We start from the raw sequence: 26,928 nt of genomic DNA on the forward strand, positions 1-26,928 counted from the left end.
TTTTATCATATTTTTATTAGATCTAAAATATTAAAAATTATTTCAAAAGTAAAACTTTTAGGTCTTCGGGGACGAGACGAGGTGTAAGGGCTGTCTCTTTCCTGTATTTCATCCCCACCCACCCCCGGAAGATGGTATCGCCCTGGGTCTCCCCCCGCCTAGGCGGTCCGACTCCAATTCCAAGATGGCGGCCCCCATGACGGAGCTGCCGCGGCCTGGCCGTTAACGGCTGCTGCTGAGCCGGCGCCAGCTTTCCTCGCTCTCGAACCTGGATTCAGCCGGGGGTTGGGGAAGGGCAGTGGACGGCGCTGGGGGGAGGACGGACGAGGCAAGTGCGGGCGGGGAGAGGAGTGAGCCTCTGGATGGGGGAGGGGGTCCTGGGCTGCGGAGTCTGCTCGCACCCCGCCTCCGCCGGGACGGGCTCCGGGGTTTCGGATGGATGCGGCGGTCCGGCTCGGTTTTGGCCGTCGTGCTCAGCGAGGGGAAGAGAAAGTGACGTCTCCGGGGGTGTGAAGCTCTGGGCTTTGGTGGCCGTCCGTTCGAGTCCCTCCTTCGCTCCCCCTCCCTCCCTCTCTGGCTGCTTTCCTGCGCCTCGCAGCTCGCGGTGCTGGAGGAGTTGATCCGACGCCAGCTCTGGCTCCTGAGCCTCCCCCTCAGGGTTTCCCCGTCGCCTCGGGTTGAGAGACCAGGGGGCTACTAAGCACTGGGAATAAAGTAGGCATCCTTTTTGGTTAACATTTGTTCCGACCCTCCTTGGCTCCCGCTCCCCAGCCACCTTCCGTCTATTTTACAGGCTCCGAAGCAAACAGGAGGTCAGACTAGCCACCCCCTGGCAAGTCTGAGCTCCTGCTTTTATTTTATTTTTAATTTACTACCCCCGCTGATCCTGTTAGGAAATCACTGCTCTTCTGGAAATGACCCGGAAGAGACTCCGCATTCAGCTCAGGGGCCAACCAGGACCCTTTCCTTTCCCCTTGCATTTTGCAGAATTCCCCTTAGCTGTCATCGATATGCAGGGTCGTTATTGAGAGAGAGAGAAAGAGAGAAAGGGACTATGATAGCTAATTGCAAGGAAACACTGTCCAGAAGGCGCTTATGATATGGTTAGCGTTCATTCCTAGCCTCTGCACATTTATGTTGCTTTGAGTGCTGCGCTTGGTAGTGGCGATACAAAAGTGACCCTTTACCCTTGGTGCATTCAGTATCCATTCAACAAGTATTTTTGTTTTGTGTGGGTTTTTTTTTTTTTTTTTTTTTTTTTTTTTTTTGTCCCCAGTTTGTGCTAGGTGAAAATAAAGAACTGCCTGAGGACACCAAAAAAAGCTTTATTAAGGAGTAAATACTTGAGCTGGGTCATGAAGGGTCAAAAGGAATTTACTAGATTCACGAGAAGGTCATTCTTACATGGAGGTCTGGCATGTAAAGATTTTAGATTTTATTCAATAGTTAAAAGCCCCGGAATGCTTTGCACAAGGAAGGGCCATGAGTATATTTGTTTTTTTAAAAAGATGGTAGCTGTGTATGGAGGATCAACTTGGAACAGGAAAATTAGATGAGAGGAAATTGCAATCATTCAGGTGAGGTAAGGAGTGCCTCAGTTGGGGTAGGAGAGTTAAAGGATGACATTTTTGAAATGTCTAATAGGATTCAACTGATGGCAGCCAATTTGGTGGTAAGAGGGGACTCCAGAGTTTTTAGTCTGGGAGGCTGAATGTTTGGTGATACCATTCAAATCAAGCCTAAGACATGCACATAACAATAGAGTGGTGCCACCTGCACCTTAGGGGTGGCAGAACACGGTGCTCTGCGTTCAGAAGCACTGATTTGTGAGTCTAGACCTGTGCTATGACAGTAACCAGGAGCTCCATCTTGAAATTGTAAGTGGATCAAATCGAGATGTGTTGTAAATATGAAATACACACTGGCTTTCAAAGACTTAATACAAAAACAGGTAAACTATTTCAATAATTTAGTAATTATTACATGTTGAAATGTTACATATATTGGATTAAATAAAAGTATATTAAAATTAATTTCAACTGTAAAACTTCAGAGTGGCTGAAGAAACTTGAAACTACATTTGTGGCTTGCATTATAGTTGTGTTGGGCTCACCTGCGGTAGTCTAGACAAAGGAATTAGTATGGAAGTGGAATTTGAGCTGGGTCTTGAGATGGTGAGCAGTGATGTCAAGGCAGCTCGCTGGCGCCCTCCATTGCCCGTGAAGGCATTCAGATTTCTGCGTCTTTTTCTTCAAGCAATAGGAAGCCTTCCTAGATTTCTGAGCAGGGGTATTTCTGAAGATGAATCTGGCTGGAATGTTTAAGTTGAGGTAAGGGCAGAAAGACTGGAGCAAGGAAACAGAAATGCTGTGTTAAGGTACTGACAATAGAAATAGGAAGAGTGACGTATGTGCAAGGCATTCTGAGGGAAAACTAACCAGGAGTTGGTAACAGACTGTTCAGTAAAAAGTAAAAAAAGGAATCAAACATATAGTTATAAGCATTGGTTACTTAGATAATAATTAATGAATTCATGTCTTAGACTTAGGAGAAAGCATCAGAGGCCCAGTGCACAAATTCGTGCACAGGTGGGGTCCCTCGGCCTGGCCAGAGATCTGGGCTGATGGGCAGCCCGGGGTGGGCGCAAGACTGCAGAAGGTTGGCTATGAGAGCGCACTGACCACCAGGGGGCAGCTTCTGCATTGAGCATCTGCCCTCTGTGGTCAGTGTGCATCATAGTGACTGATCATTTGGTTGACTGGTCTTAACAGGTTGGTTAGGCTTATATATATATTTTTGAGGGCTAAAGAAATTTAGCCTCAAAAAAGAACCCATAAAGTTGTAAGGATGAAGTAGCCTGCTAAATACTTCCTTTTTTTATCTCAACTTTCTGTACCTTCTTATCAATCATATGCATCTGCCAATAGCCCTAAAATAAAGTTACCTGGGTTATGTCTTCTTCCTACTTGACGATGGATCTTAAAATGTTTCTCTGTTGCTTATATAACTAGGTCCAAAGTTCCCAAGCCTTTCACTATCTGGCCCTTCTCTATTCGATGCCAGGCTAGTTTCTTCACTGATAGCCTGTAATTTTTTTGTTTTGTGCCTTTGATCTTGTTATTGTTTTGTATACATTTTCTTTTTGTCTCTTTCGACCCAGGTCCTACCAATCCTTAATGAATAATTTGAGATTATACCTTAAGATTATACTTTTTTTATGATTTTCAATAACATAAGCTAATGTCAATTAAAAAAATCTTATTTCAGCCCCTAATTATAACCAATTTGGTATATTATTACCTTTGTTTTTTATTATGTCTTTCATTATCTTACCTCTGTGTGTTTTATGTCAGCTTAAGCTACCTAAAATTATGATAGGTTTCTTTTTTTAAAATTTTTAAAATTGATTTTTCAGAGGGATGGAGGAAGGGAGAGAGAGAAAGAAACATTTATGTGAGAGAGGCACATTGATTGGTTGCCTCCTGTCCCATATCCCTACTGGGATAGAACCTGCAACCTTCTGGTGCACTCGACGATGCTCCAGCTAATTGAACCACACCGGCCAGGCGTGATAAATTTCTTTTTTTAAAAGAGACCATATATCATACTGTTTGTTGCTGCTCACAATGTTTATCGTAGGGCAAGACATAGAAATTAAACATCATAATTAAAACTGAAATAAGTCATTATGCCACATTCATTTAGTTTTTTATTTCTGTATCTTTTAGATTTGTAAAGAGCTCTTACTTTGAATTCATGGTGTTTCATCGTATATACGACTGAGATATCAGTAAGTAAATGAATGTCTAATGAAGATAGAGCTTTATTATAGTCTGAGAAGTAATAAAAATACTTCTCATGTGGTGAAATCAGGGTCTGTGTGCAAAGCATTGTAACATGAGCTCATTCAATTCTATCTGTGAGGCACTTTGTGTTTTCACTTCCTGGTGTAAGTAAACTGGGAGGAAAGGTAGATTTAGATGAAAGGAGTTTCTCTGAGGCTGTTGATACATCGTAGTCCGTGTGTTACCTGTGCATTGGCTCCAGCTCCTGGTGCTTATAAATGAGTGATGTCCGCAATGTTCTGCTCAGCTCCTGCAGACTTACACCTACGGCTTCTTCTATGGGGTCAGTGCCTCTCCTTTGGTTTTCCTCTTTTCCTGCTGCTTTCTGTTTTCCCCAGTATATGGCCATTTTCAAAGAGCCCTGCCTTCTCATGATGAATGTGAAGTAAGACAGCCTTACTTTTGTCTTTTTTGTTTGGTCTCCAGTGATGTTTCAGCCTTAATTTGTTCTAGAGCCTACTTGTTCAGATGAATCAGTTTTTTCCTATTAGCTTCTTCACTATTCAACTGTCACATCTATACATAGTAATTGGGAATATGAGGGTATGGATGACCTTAGCCTTGGTCTCAAATAATACACCTTTACTCTTGGTGATTTTTGTTTTTTAATATATTTTTATTGATTTTAGAGAGGGAGAGAGAGAGAAACATCATTGATGAGAAAGGCTCATTGAATGGTTGCTTCCTGCACACCCCACACTGGAGATTAAGCCCGCAACCCAGGCATGTACCCTGACCAGGAATTGAATGGTGACCTAGTTCATAGGTCAACACTCAACCACTGAGACATGCCAACTGGGCAAGGCTTATTTATTTATTTATTTAATTTTTTAAAAATACATTTTATTGATTTTTTACAGAGAGGAAGAGAGAGGGATAGAGAGATAGAAACATCGATGAGAGAGAAACATCGACCAGCTGCCTCCTGCACACCCCCTACCAGGGATGTGCCCACAACCAAGGTACATGCCCTTGACTGGAATTGAACCTGGAACCTTTCAGTCCGCAGGCCGATGCTCTATCCACTGAGCCAAACTGGTTTTGGCTATTTTATTTTTTAATTGATTTTTGTTTTTCAGGGAGAGAGTAATTTGTTGTTTCACTTATTTATGCATTCATTGGTGGTTTCTTGTATGAGCCCTGACTGGAGCTAAAACTCACAACCTTGGAGTATCTGTAAGATACTCTGACCAGCTGAGCTACCTGGTCAAAGCTAAGGCTAATTTATTTTAAGGAGCTAAAATCTGGAATGTTTCTGTGGAGCTCTGTTTTGCTAGTGAATATTTTTATAACGTTTAATAGTCCACAATTGTGGACTAAATCTCAATAGATGTATTCATGTTATATTTTCTTGAAATATGTATAGTAGGTGTCCTAACATAAATTCTACTATTTTTATGTATATATTAATATTTATGTTTTATAAACTGGGTTATGTGGGTGAGGAAAGGTTAATTAACCTATACCACATAGGAGCAGATTCAAATTTGAGTCTGATTCTCAAGTCCTCTACTTTTAATTAAGTCACACTGGGGAGCCATTGCAATACTCATTGTAAACAATAGTGTGTAAGATGTTTGTGCTTTTAAACTTAGCAGTGATAGAAAGGGGTCTTTAAAATGTTTGCTTTTCATGTTTATGGAATTTCTGCCCACTTAGAAATTATATATAATTTTAATTTGTCTAATGTGTATATTATGCGTAATTATATATTTTTTTCCTTTTGAAAGAACCATTTAGACGGTTGTTATTGGACCAAAAAAAATGACATCTATTATCAAATTAACTACCCTCTCTGGGGTTCAAGAAGAATCTGCTCTTTGTTATCTTCTCCAAGTGGATGAATTTAGATTTTTATTGGATTGTGGCTGGGATGAGCACTTTTCTATGGATATTATCGATTCCCTGAGGAAGTAAGTTACTTTTAATATTTCTAGACTTCTAGTACAGTGTTTTTCAACCTTTTTTGGGCAAAGGCACACTTGTTTCATGAAAAAAATCACGAGGCACACCACCATTAGAAAATGTTAAAAAATTTAACTCTGTGCCTATATTGACTATATATAAAGTAATTCTCTTGAATAGGAATCAAATAAACACAAAGAAAGTATTTTATAATTACTTTATTATGAAATATTAAGTAAACAAAATAGTGAAAAATTATAAAATTCTTGTCTTGTCTGCACCTACGGCACACCAGGCACCAGCGGTTGAAAAACGCTGTTCTAGTACATCAACTTTTCTACATTGTAATACAATTTTCATGTTAAATAGTGTTTGCTTTTTTGCTCTAATTTAGTTTATAGTAAAGGACTTACTCTTACTTATGCTGAAGAGCCAAGAATGACTACCCTATATAATAAAAGCCTAATATGCTAAGTGTCTCCGGTCATCTAGTTGAATTTCATGTACTCGGCTTCTAGTTTTCACTTACAAAGTTGAATCGACTAATAGGCTATCTTATTTGGAATTCAGCATACTCTTTTAAGTTAATTGTTACTTGGTTAATGGATCTCAGTAAAAATTTTGCACCCAAATTTTAGAAAAGAGTAAGTTTATAAGAATTTGAAGAGAGAAAGAAACCCTCCATGTGAAAGTTCTGCAGTCAGATCTCATAGCTTACTTTTTGATCTTTTGGTGCCATACATTGAGACCTGTTGCTCAGAATAGTTACTGTGAGATACAAAACAATAGTAACCCATTGGAGAAAAACTCAGTAATGTTTGCAGTATTGTACTAATTAGGGAAGGAAAGAAGACTTAAACATTTACAAAACTTAGAAGTTGTAGCAAAACATTTTTTTCTTTTGTCAATGAGAACCTATGCTTCCTTGATTAAGTAAAGTTTTACTATAATGAATATGCTATCAATTGCCATGATAAATAGCTGGGCCAAAAATCCATAATAAATATGTGGCTGTTTAAGGATTTCCTTTTTTTATTTCTGAAATTCTAAGCTGAGTTCTTGAACTTAAATTAGTGGTATATATTATAAAGTAGACATTTGAAATCAGTTTACATGTGGTATCTGTTTCTCTTTTCTCTTTTAAATGTATCTGTACCCTATACACTTAGTGTGACTTATAGCACGATTTTGCTATCTATACAGGACAATGGTGGTCAGAATTAAAATTTGTAGGCATCATACTTTTAGCTCTTTTACTCCAGCGTACTCTTCAATTCAGAATACTGCGAGGAATCAGAATTGGTGAATTAGTTTTGAGTGTCCTGTCCTCATCCTTAAAACATGACTAGGGAAATGGTAATTTTGCTGGTGTTCTCCCAGGCACGTTCACCAGATTGATGCGGTGCTGTTGTCTCACCCCGATCCTCTCCACCTCGGAGCCCTCCCGTACGCTGTCGGGAAGTTGGGTCTGAACTGCGCTATCTACGCGACCATTCCTGTTTATAAAATGGGACAGATGTTCATGTATGATCTTTACCAGGTAATATAAGCAATTAAAAAAAATTTTAACGGTTCTGCAGTGATCATTTTTAACCTTTTATTTGTATTATTCTTTTAGTCTCGACATAATACAGAAGATTTCACTCTGTTTACATTAGATGACGTGGATGCAGCCTTTGATAAAATACAGCAGTTGAAATTCTCTCAGATTGTGAATTTGAAAGGTAAAAAATATTTCCATCAATAAAATAATTGGATTAATAGGATTTAACTTACTGAAAAATGCAAGGGGAATTTGTAGTAAAAGTTGTAGGCACTGTGGTCTGAGGAATACAAAATTAGCATTTTTTAATAAGAACTCTGAACCTCCCCCTGAGTCATTTGGACTGGAAAATATTCCAGTGAAATACTAACAAAATGTGAACAACTCTGGCCTTTTTGTTCTTAATCCTCACCCGAGGATTTTTTTCCTATTGATTTTTTTTAGAGATAGTAGGAGAGAGGGAGGGGGAGAAAGAGAGAGAAACATCAATGTGGGAGACACACATCGATTTGTTGCCTACAGTGCGAGCTCCAACTGGGGCAGGGATCAAGCCTGCAACCCAGATAAGTGCCATTGACCAGAAATCGAACCTGTGACCCTGTGGTGTGGGGGTGGACATTCTAACCACTGAGCAACACTGGCTAGGGCAACAACAAAGGCCTTTTCTCCTTTAACTTGAGAAAGACTTATTTAGTGTCTACTGTGTGTAATGCACAGAGGTGACGTAGGCAGATCCTCCTCCTGGGAGCTCACAGTTCGAGGAGAATAAGCAGCTCAGACAACTGGCTCTATGGACTAAAGGCAATGGAATGCGATGGCAGCATAAAGGACAAAAATGACTGAATTCTAGAATCAAGCATTAAAAAGTTTATTCTCTCATTAAGTCAGGAAGTTACTTAGTAAGTTTATATTTACTATCTACGGAGATAATAGTATTAAAGATTTTCAGATATGAACCCTGGCATTGCAAAAATGGTGCAACAGAGGATTCTGAAGATTTAGCCAGGAAGTAAAAGTGGTCTCAATAGTTGTGCATGTACTGAATTTTTCTCTAGGATAAATTCTTCAATGCGGTTGGAATGGTTAGTTTAGAGGTTAGCAAAAATGTAAATACTTAATAATTGTGTGTACAGTATTAGTAATAACATTTATTAGTTCGTACTAAGTAATTTATTAATAATAATAACTTTAAGTCCCATCTCCAGCCTTTTGTTCATAAGCACAAATATGTCTGTAAGAATCCTATATAATAAAAGGCTAATATGCAAATAACCAAATGGTGGAATGACCAGTTACTATGCTATGCACTGACCACCAAGGAGCAGACACTCAACACAGGAGCACTCCCGCAGGGGGAGCACCTCTCAGCCAGAAGCCCGGCTCATGGCTGGCGAGCACAGCGGCAGTGGTGGGTGCCTCTCCCGTCTCCATGGCAATGCTAAGGATGTCTGACTGATGACTTAGTGGGCCTAAATTGTCAGTCAGACATCTCCCCAGGGCTCCTGGACTGTGAGAGGGTGCAGGCCTGGCTGAGGGGACCCCCCACTCAAGTGCATGAATTTCGTGCACCAGGCCTCTAGTACTTAATAAAGAACAAAGTGGCAAGAGCATTTGCTTCCATGAGGGAATGGAGTAGCCAGGGGACAGGAGAGTGAGACTTGCATTTCACTGTATGCCTTTTTACTTTTGAATTTTGTATCGTTGTCTGTATTACCTGTTAAAAAATAGCTACAGATAAATAACCTTTCTGTAGGGATGTAAGAGAAATCTGAGTGTTGTCATTGTCTCGTTGATCTAGGTAAAGGACATGGCTTGTCTATCACACCTCTGCCGGCTGGTCATATGATCGGTGGGACCATTTGGAAAATAGTCAAAGATGGAGAAGAAGAAATTGTTTATGCAGTTGACTTCAACCACAAGAGGGAGATGTAGGTCTATCAAGAGAAAAGCTAATAGAAATACAATTGGTATTATTTTATACTTTGGAGGGAAAATTAGAAAACTTCTTTTTTTTAACTGGAAATCTAAAGCTATTTAAATGCACCAATTAGTGAATATTTTCAAAATTACTTAATTACTTACATTGTAAGAGAAAACTATGATACTAAGAGATAAAAAATATATTTGAAATTTACATGTTAGTTTCCACTCTATAAAACAGATTTCTCCCTGGAGATGCTGCATAGGAGATAAATTTTTATACATCAAACTACTTTATATGCATTTGACCTGCTATTTAAAGGAACTTTGTCTTTTTTTTTTTTTTTGGTAGAGTTAGTAATTACCATCTAATACGTTATATTTAAAGTCAGATTCCCTTTAAAAGGAGACACAGCAGTTTAATTTTAAATACTTCATTTTGTATTCATAGCATATTATATCAATCACAAGAGGCCCGATGCACTAAAATTGTGCAAGAGTAGGCCTGCCTTCCCCCGGCTGCCGGCACTCACTTCCCTCTGGCACCCGGGAGCTGGGCTGTACTCTGGCGGCCTGCTGGCAGGCACCCAGGACCCAGGCTTCCCTTGCAGCCCAGCTTCGTCCCGAAGGTCCCCTGGAAGGACGTCCAGTCTAATTAGCATATTATGCTTTTAATATTATAGATGTCTGAGTGGTGGTACTCTGGAAGATCTTGGTTTTCCTTTTTTTTTTTTTTTTTTAAATTATCAGTGAGCATATATGTATACTTTTATAGTTAGAGGAGGAAAAAGGCTTTGTAAAAGATGTAGCTTATTTTCAGGTAAGATAAGCTGTTGTTTATTTGAAATGATATAAAATATTTCTTCCTTTCACATTTGTTATAGCCACTTGAATGGATGTTCCTTGGAAATGCTAAGCAGACCCTCCCTACTTATCACAGATTCATTTAATGCTACATATGTGCAGCCGAGGAGAAAACAGAGAGATGAGCAACTGCTGAGTATGTATTACATAAGGTCCTTTATAAAGAGCCATGGAAGTGCTTGGTAGAGTGAAATGCTGCTTGTTCTGTTCTGGTTATCACTTTTCTTGTTATAAGAGATTGTCTAACTAGTTATTTAAAAAAAAGTATGTGACCATATCAATTTTTTGTACAAAAAGATGCTTTCATTGGTTTGAATTTAATTTTTGTGGAATTAAATGGCTTCTCCCTGCCATTCACCAAATAGTTAGCTCTCCCTGGCACTCAGTGGTATGTGTCTAGGGAATACCAAAATATAAAGATCTTACATAAATCAATAAGAACACAACGGTACTTCGCTAAAGAATTAAAGATAACTTTATCCCTGTTTTCACTATAAAAACTATGATTTATAAATAAGCCATTACTATGCCAGGTACAAAATAAAATTTAAAAAAAATGAGAGATAATCATTGATCCACTGCCTTCTGCACACCCCTCTACAGGGGATTGAACCCTCAACCCGGGCATGTGCCCTGTCTGGGAATCAAACTATGTCCTCCTGGTTCATAGCTCAATGCTTGGATTCTACTTTTAAACATTTTTGAAACCACTGTCTTTATCTATTTACTTAAAAAGCATATCTCATATACTATGTTACACTAAGAATGTTTTCTTTTTGCTAGCGTTGGTTTTACTAAGTATTTTCAAGCAGACTTTTTTAAAAAAAATAATTTTATTGATTTTTTACAGAGAGGAAGGGAGAGAGATAGAGAGCCAGAAACATCGATGAGAGAGAGCCATCAATCAGCTGCCTCCTACATGCCCCCCACTGGGGACACGCCCGAAACCAAGGTACATGCCCTTGACCGTAATCTAACCTGGGACCCTTCAGTCCGCAAGCCGACGCTCTATTCACTGAGCCAAACCGCTTTTGGCTCAAGCAGACTTTTATCTAGAGCAGGGGAATCTATTGAAATCTATAAAGATGCATTTGTTGGCAGAGAGAATATGATCTATTTTATTCTACTGGCATACATACACATATATAAAACATGTATGTATTATGTAAAGTCCACATTAAGGGTTGGAAACCAGTGATTTCCAGTGTCTCTGTGAAAAAAAATTGAGAGCTAATGGCATTGTTTTTTATTCTTAGATGTATTCAGAGAATAAAATACATTGTAATAGTCTGAGCAAAATTATTTTATTTTGTATCTGGCCTGGTAATGGCTTATTTATAAGTCATAGTTTTTATAGTAAAAACATGGAGATGAAGTTATCTTTAATTCTGTAGCAAAGTATTGTTGTGTTCTATAGGGACATTACAATCTTGTTTTCTAGCAAATGTCCTGGAGACACTTCGTGGGGATGGCAACGTGCTGATAGCGGTGGACACTGCAGGCAGAGTTCTGGAACTTGCGCAGCTCCTCGACCAGATCTGGCGAACTAAAGACGCAGGCCTGGGTGTCTACTCCCTGGCCCTCCTGAACAACGTCAGCTACAATGTGGTGGAGTTTTCTAAGTCCCAGGTTTGTCTTTACACGATCCTTTGTAATATAGTTTGCTACACAGATTGGGCTTATGGACAGCACTGTTCTAATTGCACTTTAGATTTTATTTTTCTGTTGAAGGGGATGTGATGATGACAATAATAAAAGCTAAAAATTAACCACTTACTGTGCTTTCTGCTTTACATGTATTATTTCACTTAATTCTTATATACCCTATGAAGTAGGTTCTGTTCCCCCGCAGCCCCCCTTTTTACAGATTGGGCAAGTTGCTTCTCCTCTAGCACTTAGTATGGCAAATGGGGACAGAAATTAAACCAATGTTACAGGCTATGAATGTAAGAATTCACTTTTCACTTCCTTTTGAATAAATTCTTGAAATAGCAATCTCTGGGTTAAGATACTCATTTAGAACTTATACCCAGCCGTCTCCATAGGCTTAAAGTGATTTATAAGTGAAAACATAAGGCACAGTTGGATTTTTGGGGGTGAGCACTATGGTGGTGGGATCTAATGGGGGCAGAAGCAGAAAATAGGCTGCTTGTCCGAAAGGTACAAATTTAAGCAACCAGTGGGGTGGGGGTGGGGGTGGGGGCACACTTGAGCTAGATCTCGAATTTCCTGGCGGTGGTAGAATACATGAAGTTATAATACAGCATTTTCTTCTCATTGTCATCTTCCCCTATATTAGGTAGAATGGATGAGTGACAAATTGATGAGATGTTTTGAAGACAAAAGAAATAACCCGTTTCAGTTCCGCCATCTCTCTCTATGCCATGGCCTTTCTGACTTGGCTCGAGTGCCCAGTCCTAAAGTGGTGCTTGCCAGCCAGCCCGACCTGGAATGTGGATTTTCCAGGGATCTCTTTATTCAGTGGTGTGAGGACCCTAAAAACTCCATCATTCTAACTTACAGAACTACTCCTGGGACTTTAGCACGCTTCTTAATTGATAACCCTGCTGAAAAAGTTACAGAAATAGAGGTAAGTGCTTGCATATGAACTTTATCTTAATACCATTTTGAATACATTATAAAACTCAAAACTTTTAAGATTTTTATCACAAAAACAGTAGAGAACCTTTAACAGCCCAAATTTCAGAGCTACTTAATTGGAAATACTCATCCTTGAACCCTTCCATGGTACCTTCTGGAACCACCGCAGACGGTCTGAATGTACACTGTGTTCTCACTTCCCCTTTGAAAAGTTGCTCTGCGTCCTTTCCTTAGTTGGAATCCGGCGCTTTCCTAATGATACTTTTTCCTGTAGCCCTCCCAAGTAGACGCTCTTTTTCCTTCTTTCTCCTTCCTTCACCTTCCATATACTTTGGGTGGGGTGGGTGTTGTATGTATTGCAGCTTTGAAGCCATTTCTCTTCCGTCTGCAGTTCTTATGTCAGACTTGACAGTATACTCACCCCTCCTTGTTCCTGACAGTTAATGGTCTCTTCGTCATTCTGTCATTCATCTGTGACGTTGGAGCATGGTGCATGCCTTCCTGTCCACTCGAACTCAGCACTTCATTCTTGATGATGTTAGCATTCTTCTCTTCCCAGGTCCTTGGCTCTCTGGTTTCTTGGTGATCTTTTCCTCCATTCCACCTCCGTATCTTTCCTACCTTCATGGTGTGTATTCCCATGGTCATGCCCTTAACCTTGTTATGATTGAACAATTTCCATATCTCTGCTGCCTCAAGCATCCCGCCCTGGCCTTACCGATGACTCTGTTTCTGCCATGCCAACAATTCTTTGGTCCCATTGGGACTTTAAGTTCATGAGCCTCACCACTCTTGCTATCGCCCTCCCTCCAGCTTTGAGTCAGTGGTCCATCGTTATTTTGTGAACAGCTTTAACTCTCTTATCCTTCTTCCTGCTATTGTACTCACCTGGCAAAGCCTTGACTGGTTAAACCATTTGCTTAGTGTGTGGCTGTACCAAAGGTCTTAAACTCGCTGCTCTGGGGATAGGTTTTTCTGCACATTCTTGACCTCACATCTCAGAAGGGCACCCAACGCTAGCACTCAGCATTTTGTGGCAGGTTCTTTCTGCACTGTCCCATAAGACAACTTCATTCCTTCTTTCTTCTCAAAACACCTACAGCTCCATCTCAGTCCTCACCCATATAGCACGTGATGGCGTGGGAGTTGTTGATTGAGAAGTGGGAGGCAGATTGGAATTTCCTTATCTTCTCACCACTAAGTAGCCTCACCTGTTTCTTCATCTGCATTGCTGCTGCCTTATTTCCTGTTACAGGAGCAAGACAGTCAAATGACCATTATATTATATAATCATAATATATCAATTTTCCAAAACTAGTATCATTAACCTAAAGTTTATAACAATTGATATTGAATGATGGGTTAATGCCTGCCAGAGCTGGGCAGAGTTTTAGAAGACTGCTTTTCATTTTGTCTTCATACAGCCATTTTAAGGGATGTCTAGTTTGTTAAAGCTGAGTAGGAGCAGCATCTTATTAACTCTACTTAAGAAAACAATAGTAATAGTAACTAAAATCTGGTACACATTCACTGTAAATACAGAATTATTGAGGAAGGATTCAAAGCAAGCATACCAATGTAAAATACTGTCTTTTGGGTTATTTTAATAGCTTAGAAATACAAAGTTTAAAGAGCTCAGAAATATTTGAAACAGTTTCATCAGATATGAAATGCTGTATTAGAAAACATTAATAACTAGAAATTCAATTTAGGCAGATATGAGGAATTCTTAAAAGAATATTAAATGTGGTTTAAGTTTGAAAAAATAGAAAATGACATTCAAAGCTGAAACTTGAAATGCTAGGTTTTTAATTTTTTTCCTAAGTAGTACTTATGTTCAGGATTCATTCCCTCTTACCTCTTTAGGGATATTTCTTGTGTAGTTACCCTTTTCTGTCCATTATCTATTACTTTTTCCTCTACTTGATCACATCCAAAACAATGTTGACTATGTCTTCTCTTTCCCCAAACTTCCTTTTCTTTGAACTTTCCTCATCTCAGGGAATAACAGCATTTCCCATGTGTTTACGCAAGCCAAAAACCCAGAAATTTAAAAAAAAAAAAAAAATGCTCATTCAAGTATAATATATATTGAACAGTGTGCATATTGTACGCATACAGTGTGATGAATTTTCACAAATCGGACACACTTGGCTAGCCTGTATCTAGACCAAGAAATAGAATATTCCAGTACCTCAGATGCCCCCTTTCTGGTCTTCCCTACTTCTTGGTTCCCAGGCTAAACACCATCCTGACTTGTAATGCACAGATTATTAAAACTTATTTTAACTTCCTTACTTTTAACACCCATAATCAATCTAAGAACAAGTCCTTCCTATTGGCTTGACCTCCAGATATATCCTACAAGTCTTCTTGGCTGTTATTTGTTTTTCTTATTTTAGAAATTGCCTATATATTTGCTCTTTTCTGATGTGTTGATCATCTTAGGAAAACAGTAGCTTCTGGTAGTCCTATAGTGCTGCAAATATATTTTTTAGTTTCTTTTAACTATGAAATTTAAAGAAAATGATTTTATTTTTTATACTGCCACTACAGGCCAGGTGCACGAATTTGTGCACCAGTGGGGTACCTCAGTCTGGTCTGCGGGATTGTGCCAAAACTGGATCTCTGACATTCCATGAGGGGTCCTGGATTGCGAGAGGGCACAGGCCAGGCTGAGTGACCCCACAGGTGCATGATCAGGGCTGGGGAGAGACGCGGGAGGTTGGCCAGCCTGGAAGGGACCTCAGGAGGGCTCCAGGGCATGTCTGGCCTGTCACGCTCAGTCCCGAAGGCCAAACTCCAGTAGTTGGAGCGTCTGCCCCCTGGTGGTCAGTGCATGACATAGCAACTGGTCGACCAGTTGACTGACTGCCTCCTGGTGGTCAGTGCACATCCATTATGATTGAGCAGCCTTAGCATATTATTGGCATATTATGCTTTGACTGGTTGAATGGCTGACCAGTCGACTGGACATTTAGCACATTGGACTTTTATTATATAGGATATTTATTCATATTTCCCTTTATGGCTTTTAGGTTTTATATCATGGAGGTCTTGCCTACACTAAATTGTAAAAATACTTAGCTGTATTTTCTTTTCCTGATTGGTGATTTGAAACCAGTTTGATTTAAATTAAGCCCATTCTAAAAATGGGAAAGTTCAATTTTTGTACTAATCTAAATAGGATCTGTAAGGGCCCATAGGGGACACTTGAATAATTTTCAGAGAAAAATTTAGTTTAAAGATGATGAATCAATTTAGAGATGCAATATATCTCACACCTCACTTAGCTTAATCTCCTAATAATGATATTTTCTTTCATCTGCTATCTTTCTTTAGTTGAGGAAACGGGTAAAGCTTGAAGGGAAAGAACTTGAAGAATACTTGGAGAGAGAGAAGCTAAAGAAAGAAGCTGCTAAAAAACTTGAGCAGTCAAAAGAGTGAGTTATTTCACACGTATAGGTTTATGTATGTAATTTGAGAAAAACATTTCTAAGACAAAAAAGTTTAATTGAAAATATTTAACTTTTGTTTTAACCTCATTACTTCCGTTACATCTTTCAAATGGTTCTGAAATCCAAATTCTCTCATTGCTAATGTTAATATGTATTTATTAACTGACAGTTAATGCTATGTTTCACAAAATATCAATCCAATAATATTGGTGATTATATTACCATCCAGTTAATATTCAGTATCAATAATAATTTTATGAGCATTAATTCAAAATCTTTTGGGAACTCTATGATCTTTATTCTAAAATTCTCCCAGGGCCGACATAGATTCCAGCGATGAAAGTGATGTTGAAGAAGACATTGACCAGCCTACGGCTCATAAAACTAAGCACGACCTGATGATGAAAGGTGAAGGCAGTCGAAAAGGAAGTTTCTTCAAGCAGGCTAAAAAGTCCTATCCCATGTTTCCTGCCCCAGAAGAAAGAATTAAATGGGATGAATATGGAGAAATTATCAAGTATGTGAGCAAAACAGCTTTTCTTTCTTACAGATTAGAGGGATCAAGTATGTTATTGGAGTCCACTGAGTTTGTTCTTTCTGGTCTTTGTGTACCTTGTTGCTTTCTGAGAACTTCAGCTTGAAAAATGTAGACTTACAGTGCGAAATGTAAAAGTAGCAAGGTGGAGAAACATCTAGAGTAGGGGTGTCGAACTCAATCAGAGAAGGGGCCAAAATCTAAAATCCAGCCTAAATCGCGGGCCGAATGGTTTACTGAACAGTCATAAACTGACAATGTCATAAACTGACAGCGGAGTGCAGTGATGACAGCGCGGTGCGGGCCACATTGCAAGGCCTGGCGGGCTGGATTTGGCCCGCGGGCCTTGTGTTTGACACATGTGATCTAGAGAATTGAAATTAAAGGAGAGCTGGTAGTTTGTTTTGTTTTGTTTTTTTATACTCAGGTATCATTTTATTTTTTAAATTTATTTTTATTGCTTTCAGAGAGGAAGGGAAGGGAGAGAGAATTAGAAACATCAATGATCAGAGAGAATCATTGATCGACTGCCCCCTGCACGCCCCCTACTTGGGATCGAGCCCACAACCCGGGCATGTGCCCTTGACTGGAATTGAGCCCGGGACCCTTCAGTCCTTAGGCTGATGCTGTATCTGAGCCAAACCGGCTAGGGCGGAGAGCTGATAGTTTTATTACTTTGGATGAAGACTTCTATTTCCCACTTAAAAAGAGAGATAAAGAACATGCATTAGGAAGAGACTTAGGATAGGAAGAACTTTTGATGGGTGGGATTATGTTAAATTTGGGAAATGGGTTATGTCTCAGAAAAACTTACCAGAGAAACATGAGATAGCATGAGCAGAACCATGGAAAATCTATAAAATCTATACCCACAATTAGAAAAAGAACTGAAATCACATGTTCTAATCTCAAATCTGAAAACACTATGCTGTATAAAGATCCCTTAGGGTGCCTGTTGCTTTCAGGTAAGTGTCAGTGCCTCAGCACTGCACAATGTCTTTCACGGTCTCGTTTTTCCCTCCTGTTCTGTGATGTTTCTACATCCTTCTGCTATGTCCGTGTTCTCCAGCCTTCTCAGATTCCTTCTTGGCTTTTTCATGTTACCCCTTCCCGTCCCAGGTGTCTGGCCCCACAAACTATTGGAAACCTTCCCCGATTCTTCCTTGTACCTCAACATGGTTCCTCTCTTGTTATTCTCTTTGTACTTTCATAATACTGTCTTGAGCCTATTGTGGACTTAGGTTTTAAACTCACTCTTGGGTCTAATTAGGAACATTCCACTGTCTACTTGGACGTCTAAAATACTAGAGAAGAAAAATAATCTAAACAGCATTGGTGAGTTTGCTTACCATCCCACTTAATTAATGGCCAATCTGTTTAGCATATGGATGGTGCTTTTTAGCTTCAATTCCTTGTCTGGAAAATGGGGTAAGAATTAAGGTTGTTGTTTTTAAGGCACTTAGCATACAGTCTGACTCATAGTAAATGCACTTCTGGTGGATGACAATGGGCGACTGGGCTTCTGGGGAAAGAAGCTGCAGCAGTTTAGGTGCTGGGTACAGGGTGGGATTCCAACAGTTACAGTAGTTAGAGAAAACAGTTTTAAAAGTTTGTTTTTTAATTTTAACATTCAACTCTCTGGTCATGGAGGTAAAAATGGGAAGATAGATGTATTAACAGTTGGTTGAAATAAAGACAATGGCTTTTGAGGGAGCTGATGATTTTGTATTCCAGTCTTCTTGTTAATGTGCAAATGGAGAGTTACCTGCTTTCTTTGAGCAGGGTGGGAGGACTGGGGGTCTTAAAGAAATCAAAGGATATGAGGTTTGTGAGAATTGGGAGGTGGCCAGGGAAACCACAGAAAATGGAAACAAATGCAGAGTCAGGCTGTAATAGTACTTACACTAACCACTAAGATCTTCTGATGACCTGTCTAGGGGCTCTCACTGGCTCACAGGGTGTGTTTTAAAGAGTACTCCTTAATGGCCCTGAAGAACATAATATATGCAGTCATCTAATAATTGATATTATGAAGTTGCATTGGCTTTGGATCAACTGTATATTTAAATCTTGAGATATGTGAGGAGTCTAAAAATTATGCCATCTACTAGTCAGTTATAGTAACATAATATTAGTTTGTTAGTTACCACTTCTAATTAGAGACTTCTTATTTAGACCAGAGGATTTCTTGGTGCCAGAACTTCAAGCCACTGAAGAAGAAAAAAGCAAATTAGAATCTGGCTTGACAAATGGAGATGAACCCATGGATCAGGATTTATCTGATGTTCCTACCAAGTGTATTTCTATGACAGAATCTATTGAAATAAAGTAAGTGCTTTCATTGCATTTTGTAAATAAAAATTTCAAACACTTGAATTACATAATTTACATTGTTCCCAAAGTGAAACTTCTGAATATCCTCTAGGAGGTTGGACTTTCAAAATTTAATTTATTTTTTCATGGAAAGACTTGCGAAGTATGGAGGTATTTTCTCTTCATTAATTATATCTGAATGTCAGCGTAATTGAATTGGTGGAGAGGAGGGGTAAACATTAAATTGTACATTTATATAAAGAAACATTCTTTTTGGCATTTTTAGTATGTCCAGTAGCAGGTGAAGGCATACAATTCATAGGTTTAATTTTCCCAAGTGCTTGTTTAATATACTTCTTGACTTAGATATTTCTAGTGTCCTAATATCTTAAAACTGCTATTGTGACCTGAAGTAGTTCAGAAAGCTTTATTTCCTTCTCTGCTTGGTACAATTAACATCAGTAAATCATCATTTTTGAATTTTAAAAAACTCATTAGAGAGAAAATTGGTTTATATCTGTTCAGTGATATCATTTAGTAGTATTCTTGGGTAAAGCTAGTTCTCGATGATGCATTTCAACAGTTTTGCGAGGTCTCTCCAGAATGGCTGACCCAGCTTATGTTTTCACTAGCAGAGCAGGAGCTTCCTCTGCCCTCTCTCTCCAGCACACTGCTTATCCAACTCTTTAATGCTTTCCCGTCTCATAGCATAAAGTAATATGTCAGTGCTGTTTAAATTTCTCTTACTGTGATGATTATTGAGTTTGATTATCTCTTCAGTTGCTTGTTACAGTTTTTTTCTCTTCGGTAAAGTCCATGTTTTTATCTTTTATGCATTTTTCTCTAGAGGTTGCTGCCTTTTTGTTAATTGATTTGCAGAAGTTTGGTGTATATTCTGGATATTATTGCTGGCTAGTCTTAGACAATGCCAATAAGTACCACCTCCCATTCTAGTATCCTATATAATAAAGAGGTAATATGCAAATTGATCATCACACCCTCACAAGATGGCTACCTATGACCAGGCCAGCAGGGGTGTTAATGAGGGACAACCAAATGACTGAACAAGCAGGCTGCCTGTGAGGTGACCAGGCCGGCTGGGGGGTTGGTGAAGGATGACCAGACAACTGAACAGCAGTCTGCGTGGGACAACCAGGCTGGCGAGGGGGGTGGAGGGGGATGCAGTTGGGGACAATTAGGCTGGTGGGGGGCAGTGAGGAGGGGCAACCAGGCCAGCAGAGGGGGGAGGCAGTTGGAGGCAACCAGTCTGGCAGGAGGGCATTTTGGGGGTTACCAGGCAGGCAATTAGGATTGTGAGAGGGATGTCCAATTGCTGATTTAGGCCCAATCCCTGGGGCCTAAACCGGCACTCAGACATCCCCCTAGGGGTCCTGGACTGGAGAGGGTGAGGGCTGGGCTGAGGGGATCCTCCCTCTCCCCCCCCTCCCCCCCTGCCCCAGTGGTCCAGGATTGTGAGAGGGATGTCCAATTGCTGATTTAGGCCCAATCCCTGGGGCCTAAACCGGCACTCAGACATCCCCCTAGGGGTCCTGGACTGGAGAGGGTGAGGGCTGGGCTGAGGGGATCCTCCCTCTCCCCCCCCTCCCCCCCTGCCCCTGTGCATGAATTTTGTGCACCGGGCCTCTAGTTTGTTTATAAGAGTTGCCCATGGTCTACTTTGTTTAAAAAAACTTCTTTAATTTTGATGTAAGGAAATAATAGAATATTTCTCATTAGGCATTTGGGGTTTCATATTTTAAAAAGTTCTTCCCTGTCCTTGGTCACAAAAATAATTCTTATATTTTATTCCTTAATCTAAAGCTTCACTTTTTTTTTATGGCTTCAACTCACCTGCTGTTTTATGAGGTATTAGGTGAAGACCCAGTTTTATTTTTCTTTGTATAGTGAGCCATTTTTTTTCTAATAACACTTCTTAAAGAATCCATAATACCTCTCTCAAATACACATTAATGATATAATACATGTGTGTTCTTTAAAGCCTCATTTTATATACTATATATGTTTCTTTCTGGATAATAAAAGTCATTAAATCCTAGATTTTGAGTTATCAGAAAAGTAAGATTGAATAATTATGTCTAATTACAGAGCCAGGGTTACTTACATAGACTATGAAGGACGCTCCGATGGGGATTCCATTAAAAAGATCATCAATCAGATGAAACCCCGACAGTTGATCATTGTCCATGGGCCGCCAGAGGCCAGTCAGGATCTTGCAGAGTGCTGCCGTGCATTCGGTGGGAAAGATATTAAAGTGTACATGCCGAAGCTGCACGAGACTGTGGACGCCACCAGTGAGACTCACATCTACCAGGTAAGCGTGCCGGCACTAGAGCCACCCACAAGGAAGTGCTTCCTGTTGCAGATTAGGGCGGACAGCTGCATTAGGGATACAGCAGTGAGTAACACAGACGTGCTCCCCTGCCCTAGCGGATCTCAGTCTATGGGTCTTATAGCAAGGAAATAGTATTAATCACATGGTTATACTTTTCATAGAGAAAGTAGAGGATGTTACGAGAGTCTAAAGAGGGAGACCAACCCATATTTAGAGGTTACAAAAGATTTCCCAGAGGCCCTAACTGGTTTGGTTTAGTGAATAGTGTCAGCCTGCAAACTGAAAGGTCCCAGGTTCGATTCCAGTCAAGGGCACATGCCCAGGTTGTGGACTCGATCCCCAGTGGGGGACTTGCAGGAGGCAGCCGATCCATGATTCTCTCTCATCATGGATGTTTCTATCTCCCTCTCCCTTTCTCTCTGAAATCAATAAAAAAATATTAAAGAAAAAAAATGATTTCCCAGAGGAAGTGATTATTAACTCAAATGGATGGATTCTCAGGGATGTATATAGATTAGGAAAGAGGGAATTACATTTGCAAAAATACACAGCTGAGGGAAATGGTGAGTGTTCAAGAATTCAAAAGTTGTATAAAAATTCACAGATTTCAGGGTCTTACTAATAGAAAAAAACAAGGAGACAGGCACAGAAAATAGGAATAGGGGAGAAATTGATTAACTCTTATTTGTTACTGGGAGATGGTATTGGTGAAGACAGAAGTGATGTCTATGTTTGTTTGGAAAAAATGGATTAGAATTTACCAGGCAAAACAGTCATTCTGGGCAAAGCAGGAGGAAGCAACATTCTAAGAATATGGAGGTGTGAAACCTCATGGCTTATTTAGAAAGCTCTAGGCAACTCAGTATTGCTCTAGTACCATCAGGTATTAGTGAATGACACTTATCAGTGGTTTTCAACCTTACCTGTACATTGGGGGAATCTTTGGGGAAATTTTGGGTCTCAATGCCCGGTCTTATTTTCACTGGTTATATTCGAATCGTTGCAAGTGGCACTGATAAGTGAAAAAAAATAATTGCTGTGTGACCCCAGTCTGCAGTCTGCATTATTAAGCTTTGTTTTGGAAAGTAGACAGGGGCCAAGTGATCTTACAGGTCATTAGGTCATCACCAATCATGATAAAGATCAGATGAGTGAAAGATTTTGAATTTTTAATGCACATTACCAGACTTAGAAAACGACAGTAATAGGTTAACTTATTCCTCGTTTTATTTCTCTTCTTCCCCTTTGCATGTGTAGGTGAGATTAAAAGACTCACTGGTGAGCTCCCTTCAGTTTTGTAAGGCCAAAGACGCAGAACTGGCTTGGATAGATGGTGTCTTAGACATGAGAGTTTCCAAAGTGGACACAGGAGTCATTTTAGAAGAAGGAGAACTGAAGGATGATGGAGAGGACTCAGAAATGCAAGTGGAGGCACCTTCCGATGCTAGCGTCATCGCCCAACAAAAGGCCATGAAGAGTCTGTTTGGAGATGATGAGAAAGAAACAGGTGAAGAAAGTGAGGTCATCCCTACTTTGGAACCCTTGCCACCTAATGAGGTAGGAAAGCGTGTGCTGCTTCTGTCTTTTCCTTCATTTGTCATCCTTGAGTTTCCATTTACAATATATGTCATATGTTCTTAAAAGATACATAATTGTTTCATGATTTTTTCTTTTTTTTTAGTATGGACTTTTAAGTTTGATGATTGTGAGAATCATCTACCTGCCTCTAATTGGGAGATTTATAGTTTTCTAGAATATCATACTCCTGCACTCCAGTTTTGTCTGTTGTCAATACAATTCAAACCACTCGGTTTTGCTATAATTAGAAATCTTTATTTAGTATAAATATAATTCTAGTCTAGTGTTGACATGTTCTCAAGAGATATCTACTTAGCAAGGGTTGGGGAATTAACTTACAGCATTAAGACTGTATTATAAGAGTCTTACATGCATGTCAAGTGCTGGCTTAGCCCTTCTCAGCAATAAAGAGTAGAGACAGCCTCCATCCCTGCCAGCACTGCTCCTGAGATGGAGAGGAGTTAGAATTTTTTCTCTGTGCTGAAGCTAGCACTCGTCAAAGCAATTTCAAAGGAGCAGCATTAGGTTGTACCACTTGTCTTTGCGATTCTGAAGCCCGCAGCATCCCTGCATTCGCTCTGAGGGAGGAAGCACTGGGTTCGGAGAAAATCTCCTCTGAACTAAGCAAAGGGTTTTGGTTCAGCTCTGCCTGCTGGCACTCTACTTGACCCCCTTAAGCAAGTGGGTGAGTGCAGAGCACAACATTCCCAAATGCCTCTGTTATTATGAGGCATGACTAATAAAATTGATGGTGAAGCATTCAGAACATGTGAAGGCCTTTGTAATGTCAAATACTGAGGTGAGATTCAGAGTAACAACTTGGAATGTGATTTACAGTCTTGAGATGATCTGTCAAAGGACTTCAGGGAATAATAGAAAATGTCTTCAAGATCATGGGTGGTTGTACTTTCATCAGTACAGCTATGTGTCTGTCCTCTGTCTGAAGTTCTTCTTCCCCTTTCCCCTTACCCAAGGTTCCTGGACACCAGTCAGTCTTCATGAACGAACCCAGACTGTCCGACTTCAAGCAAGTTCTCTTACGGGAGGGGATCCAAGCTGAATTTGTAGGAGGTGTCCTTGTTTGCAACAATCAAGTGGCAGTTCGTAGAGTAAGCGTGTTTATTAATTAATAAGGGTTGAATTGAACAGCTGCTTCTGATGTTTTGACTTCTATAATTCTTGATTGGCAATTTCACAAAACTGAAAATCAGTAATTTATATTCATAATGATGACCTTGAAGGCTTTAAAAAGTGACTCTCAAAGACTTGATAATTTTATTGTAAATTTTTATTTGAGTTCTCTGACATTTATATGTATGTAAAATTCATGACTTGAATAATATATCCATATTCCGTGAATCAGAGCAATTCATTTCCTGACCAATCCTAAAGTAATCTATTAACATATTTTGATTATTATGTCTGCATTTTAATGGTAGAGAATGTACTAAAGAACTTTTTTTCCCCACTTGGTTTCTAGACGGAAACGGGACGCATCGGATTAGAAGGCTGCCTTTGTCAAGATTTTTATAGGATAAGAGACCTTTTATATGAACAGTATGCCATTGTGTAAAGGACAGCATGTCAAGAAGTATCTGTTTGACCTTTATAAGAAAAGAAAAAAAAGGATTCTTATTCTAAGCTTTTGCGCTTTTTTTTTTGTAATATACAAAAAGAATCTACCAGAAAAACTAAACATGCATTAGATTTTTTACAATGTAAATATTTGGCAATGCTCTAATAAGCATTCTACCTTTTGACTTTGAATGGGAGAAACCTAATATGTGTGTGGGCCTGAGAGGTGAAGAAGGTACTTGGTTCCTTTATAGAATCTAACTAGAAGGGCTCTTTACTTGAATAAAACAATGCAACTTAGCAAACCAGTTCATGGCCTTAGAGAAACATATTTGCATGCATTCTTGCAAACTGTTTCTTATATTTTCTGGAATGCAAACTGAGAATTATTTAGAAAAGATGTGCTACTAGAAAAAAAAAACCTGATAAAAGTTCTTCGAGGCTACCTAGTGAAAGAAAAGGTAGAGTCTGGGCTGTGACTCTTCTCTTGAATTTCAGTATGCGGTTGTCTTTACATGCAGCTATCTGCTCCATGCCATATTTCCCAGATTCAGTAGCGTGAGGTTGGACACATTTGGTTCAGAAATCAGTTTTTATTTCTTCCAGTGCTTGTTTTATCGAGATTTTGTTGTTCAGTTTGAATTAGAGCACCATCATCTGAATACACATAATTCAAAAGAATTCCTCGATGTGTTAGTCTTAAGGGTTCTGTGTACACATTAGACACAGCTTAACTACCAGCTAGATGACTGTGTTAGAAACTGTTTAGTGCTCTGTTTTCAAGGAAATAAATTTGAGCCTCACATTTTGATAAGATAATAGTATATTGATTTGCAAGCTGTAAACGTTTTCATCTTTTAGGCTTGCTTTCTCCCAAGTTTGCCTAAGCAGTGGTTAGAGTTTATATACATTACTACAAAAATAATGTTGAAACTGGAGAAGGTCATCCTTTCTGTTCTTATATCTTGCCAGCCCCGATAATAGTACATACCACCTGTGTTTAAGAATAAAAACGGAATATATGCAATTTTCATTGACCTTAAAAATGAAAATCATATTGCCCTCTTGTAATCTGTTGATACCTTTTTAGCGTGTAGCTTGATCATGGCAGGTCTTTATGCTTATTTTGTAAGTATAATATTTAAGCCCTCCTCTTTATACTCAGCATTTTTAGAAGGATCGGTCTTAATTAACTATGTATAGTTCCATATAAGTGCTATCAGTCTAGAATTCATTTCATTTCATTCCATTTTAAATGCGTACAGAGCTTTTCTTGTGGATTATATTTTTACTGTCTTCTGATATTGAAAATCAGATACACACAATAATGTGACAGAAGATGGAGAGTATGTTTTCCTTCCAGAGCTTTGAAAAAAATTCACTTAAAGTCTTATTCCTGCATAGAATAAGACTAAAATTCTATTTATTTTCCGAGGGGGTGGGGGAGAGTCTGCATTTGTTTCATGGCCTAATAATTGGGTTATACATATTACATTGTATTACTGATATTGAAAATTTGTTGTTTTTTTGCCTAACCTTTAAAAAATGTTTTTTTGGTTTTTTTTTTATTGATTTTAGAGAGAGGCAGGGAGAGGGAGAAAGAGAGAGGGAAACATCAATGTGAGAGAGAAACATTGATCCGTTGCCTCCCGTTCGCACCCTGACTGGGGATCAAACCTGAAACCTGGGTATGTGCCCTGACCAGGAATTGAACTGGCGACCTCGGTGTGCAGGAAGCTCAAGCAACTGAGCCACACCAGCGGGGCTTGCCTAACCTTTTTATTGTCCCGTGAACAGGAACGAAATTTTAAAGTACTGCTTGAAGATAAACTGATGTCATTGCAGGAGCAGTATTTTTTACCTGTTTCTAGATGACAATATTACTAAATTTTCTAAAGTAAAGATACTTGTTTAGCTTAATTTACTTAAGAAAAACACAAATTTTAAAAAGGACTGTGACATAAACCATGAACTCAGAGGAATTTTTAGATCTTTATTGTTTAGAAGCAAAATAAATACAAGTAGACAATCAGATGAGATCTATACATAATTAGGTTTAAAATAAATTTTGTAGTATTTTGTTACAGTGGTATTATAAATGTTAAATATCATTGCAAACTTAAATATTCCTATGAACCAGTAGGTGGTCTCAAATAGAAGCGAGGAAATCAATTTTCTAAGGGCCATTTGCCTTTTATTAAAAATTTGAGATATGATATGCACATACCATAAAGTTCACTCCTCTGAAGGGCACATTTCATTGGTTTTTTAGTATGTTTACAGCATTGTGCAGTCATTACCACTATCTAATTCCAGAATATTTTCATCACCCCCCAAAAAAATCTTCATACCCATGAAGTTCCCATTCTCCCTTTTCTCCAACCCCCGGCAACCATTAACTTATTTTGTCTCTATGAATATGCCTGTTCTGGATGTTT

The 26,928-nt window shown here is 39.2% G+C and overlaps 1 protein-coding gene across 1 annotated transcript; it reads left to right on the forward strand.

The window, feature by feature from the left end:
• The first annotated feature begins 158 nt into the window (after positions 1 to 158).
• CPSF2 (cleavage and polyadenylation specific factor 2) lies at positions 159 to 26,928 on the forward strand. Its single transcript, XM_084883919.1, has 16 exons — positions 159 to 328; positions 3,729 to 3,790; positions 5,576 to 5,758; positions 7,131 to 7,290; positions 7,369 to 7,474; positions 9,092 to 9,221; positions 10,098 to 10,213; positions 11,519 to 11,706; positions 12,377 to 12,667; positions 16,021 to 16,121; positions 16,453 to 16,653; positions 18,847 to 18,999; positions 21,091 to 21,316; positions 22,595 to 22,894; positions 23,890 to 24,024; positions 24,396 to 26,928. Exons 3-16 carry the CDS (start codon positions 5,610 to 5,612, stop codon positions 24,486 to 24,488), a joined length of 2,349 nt encoding a protein of 782 aa, XP_084740045.1. The 5' UTR covers positions 159 to 328; positions 3,729 to 3,790; positions 5,576 to 5,609; the 3' UTR covers positions 24,489 to 26,928.

Source organism: Pipistrellus hanaki (assembly GCF_964339955.1).
Source record: "Pipistrellus hanaki genome assembly, chromosome: 1".
NCBI lineage: Eukaryota > Metazoa > Chordata > Mammalia > Chiroptera > Vespertilionidae > Pipistrellus > Pipistrellus hanaki.

Coding starts and splice junctions, on each gene's coding strand:
- CPSF2 (XM_084883919.1), top strand. CDS start 5,610: ATGACATCTATTATCAAATTAACTACCCTCTCTGGGGTTCAAGAAGAA. Junction 7,291..7,368: donor TCATGTATGATCTTTACCAG/GTAATATAAGCA, acceptor TTATTCTTTTAG/TCTCGACATAATACAGAAGA. Junction 12,668..16,020: donor AAAAAGTTACAGAAATAGAG/GTAAGTGCTTGC, acceptor ATCTTTCTTTAG/TTGAGGAAACGGGTAAAGCT.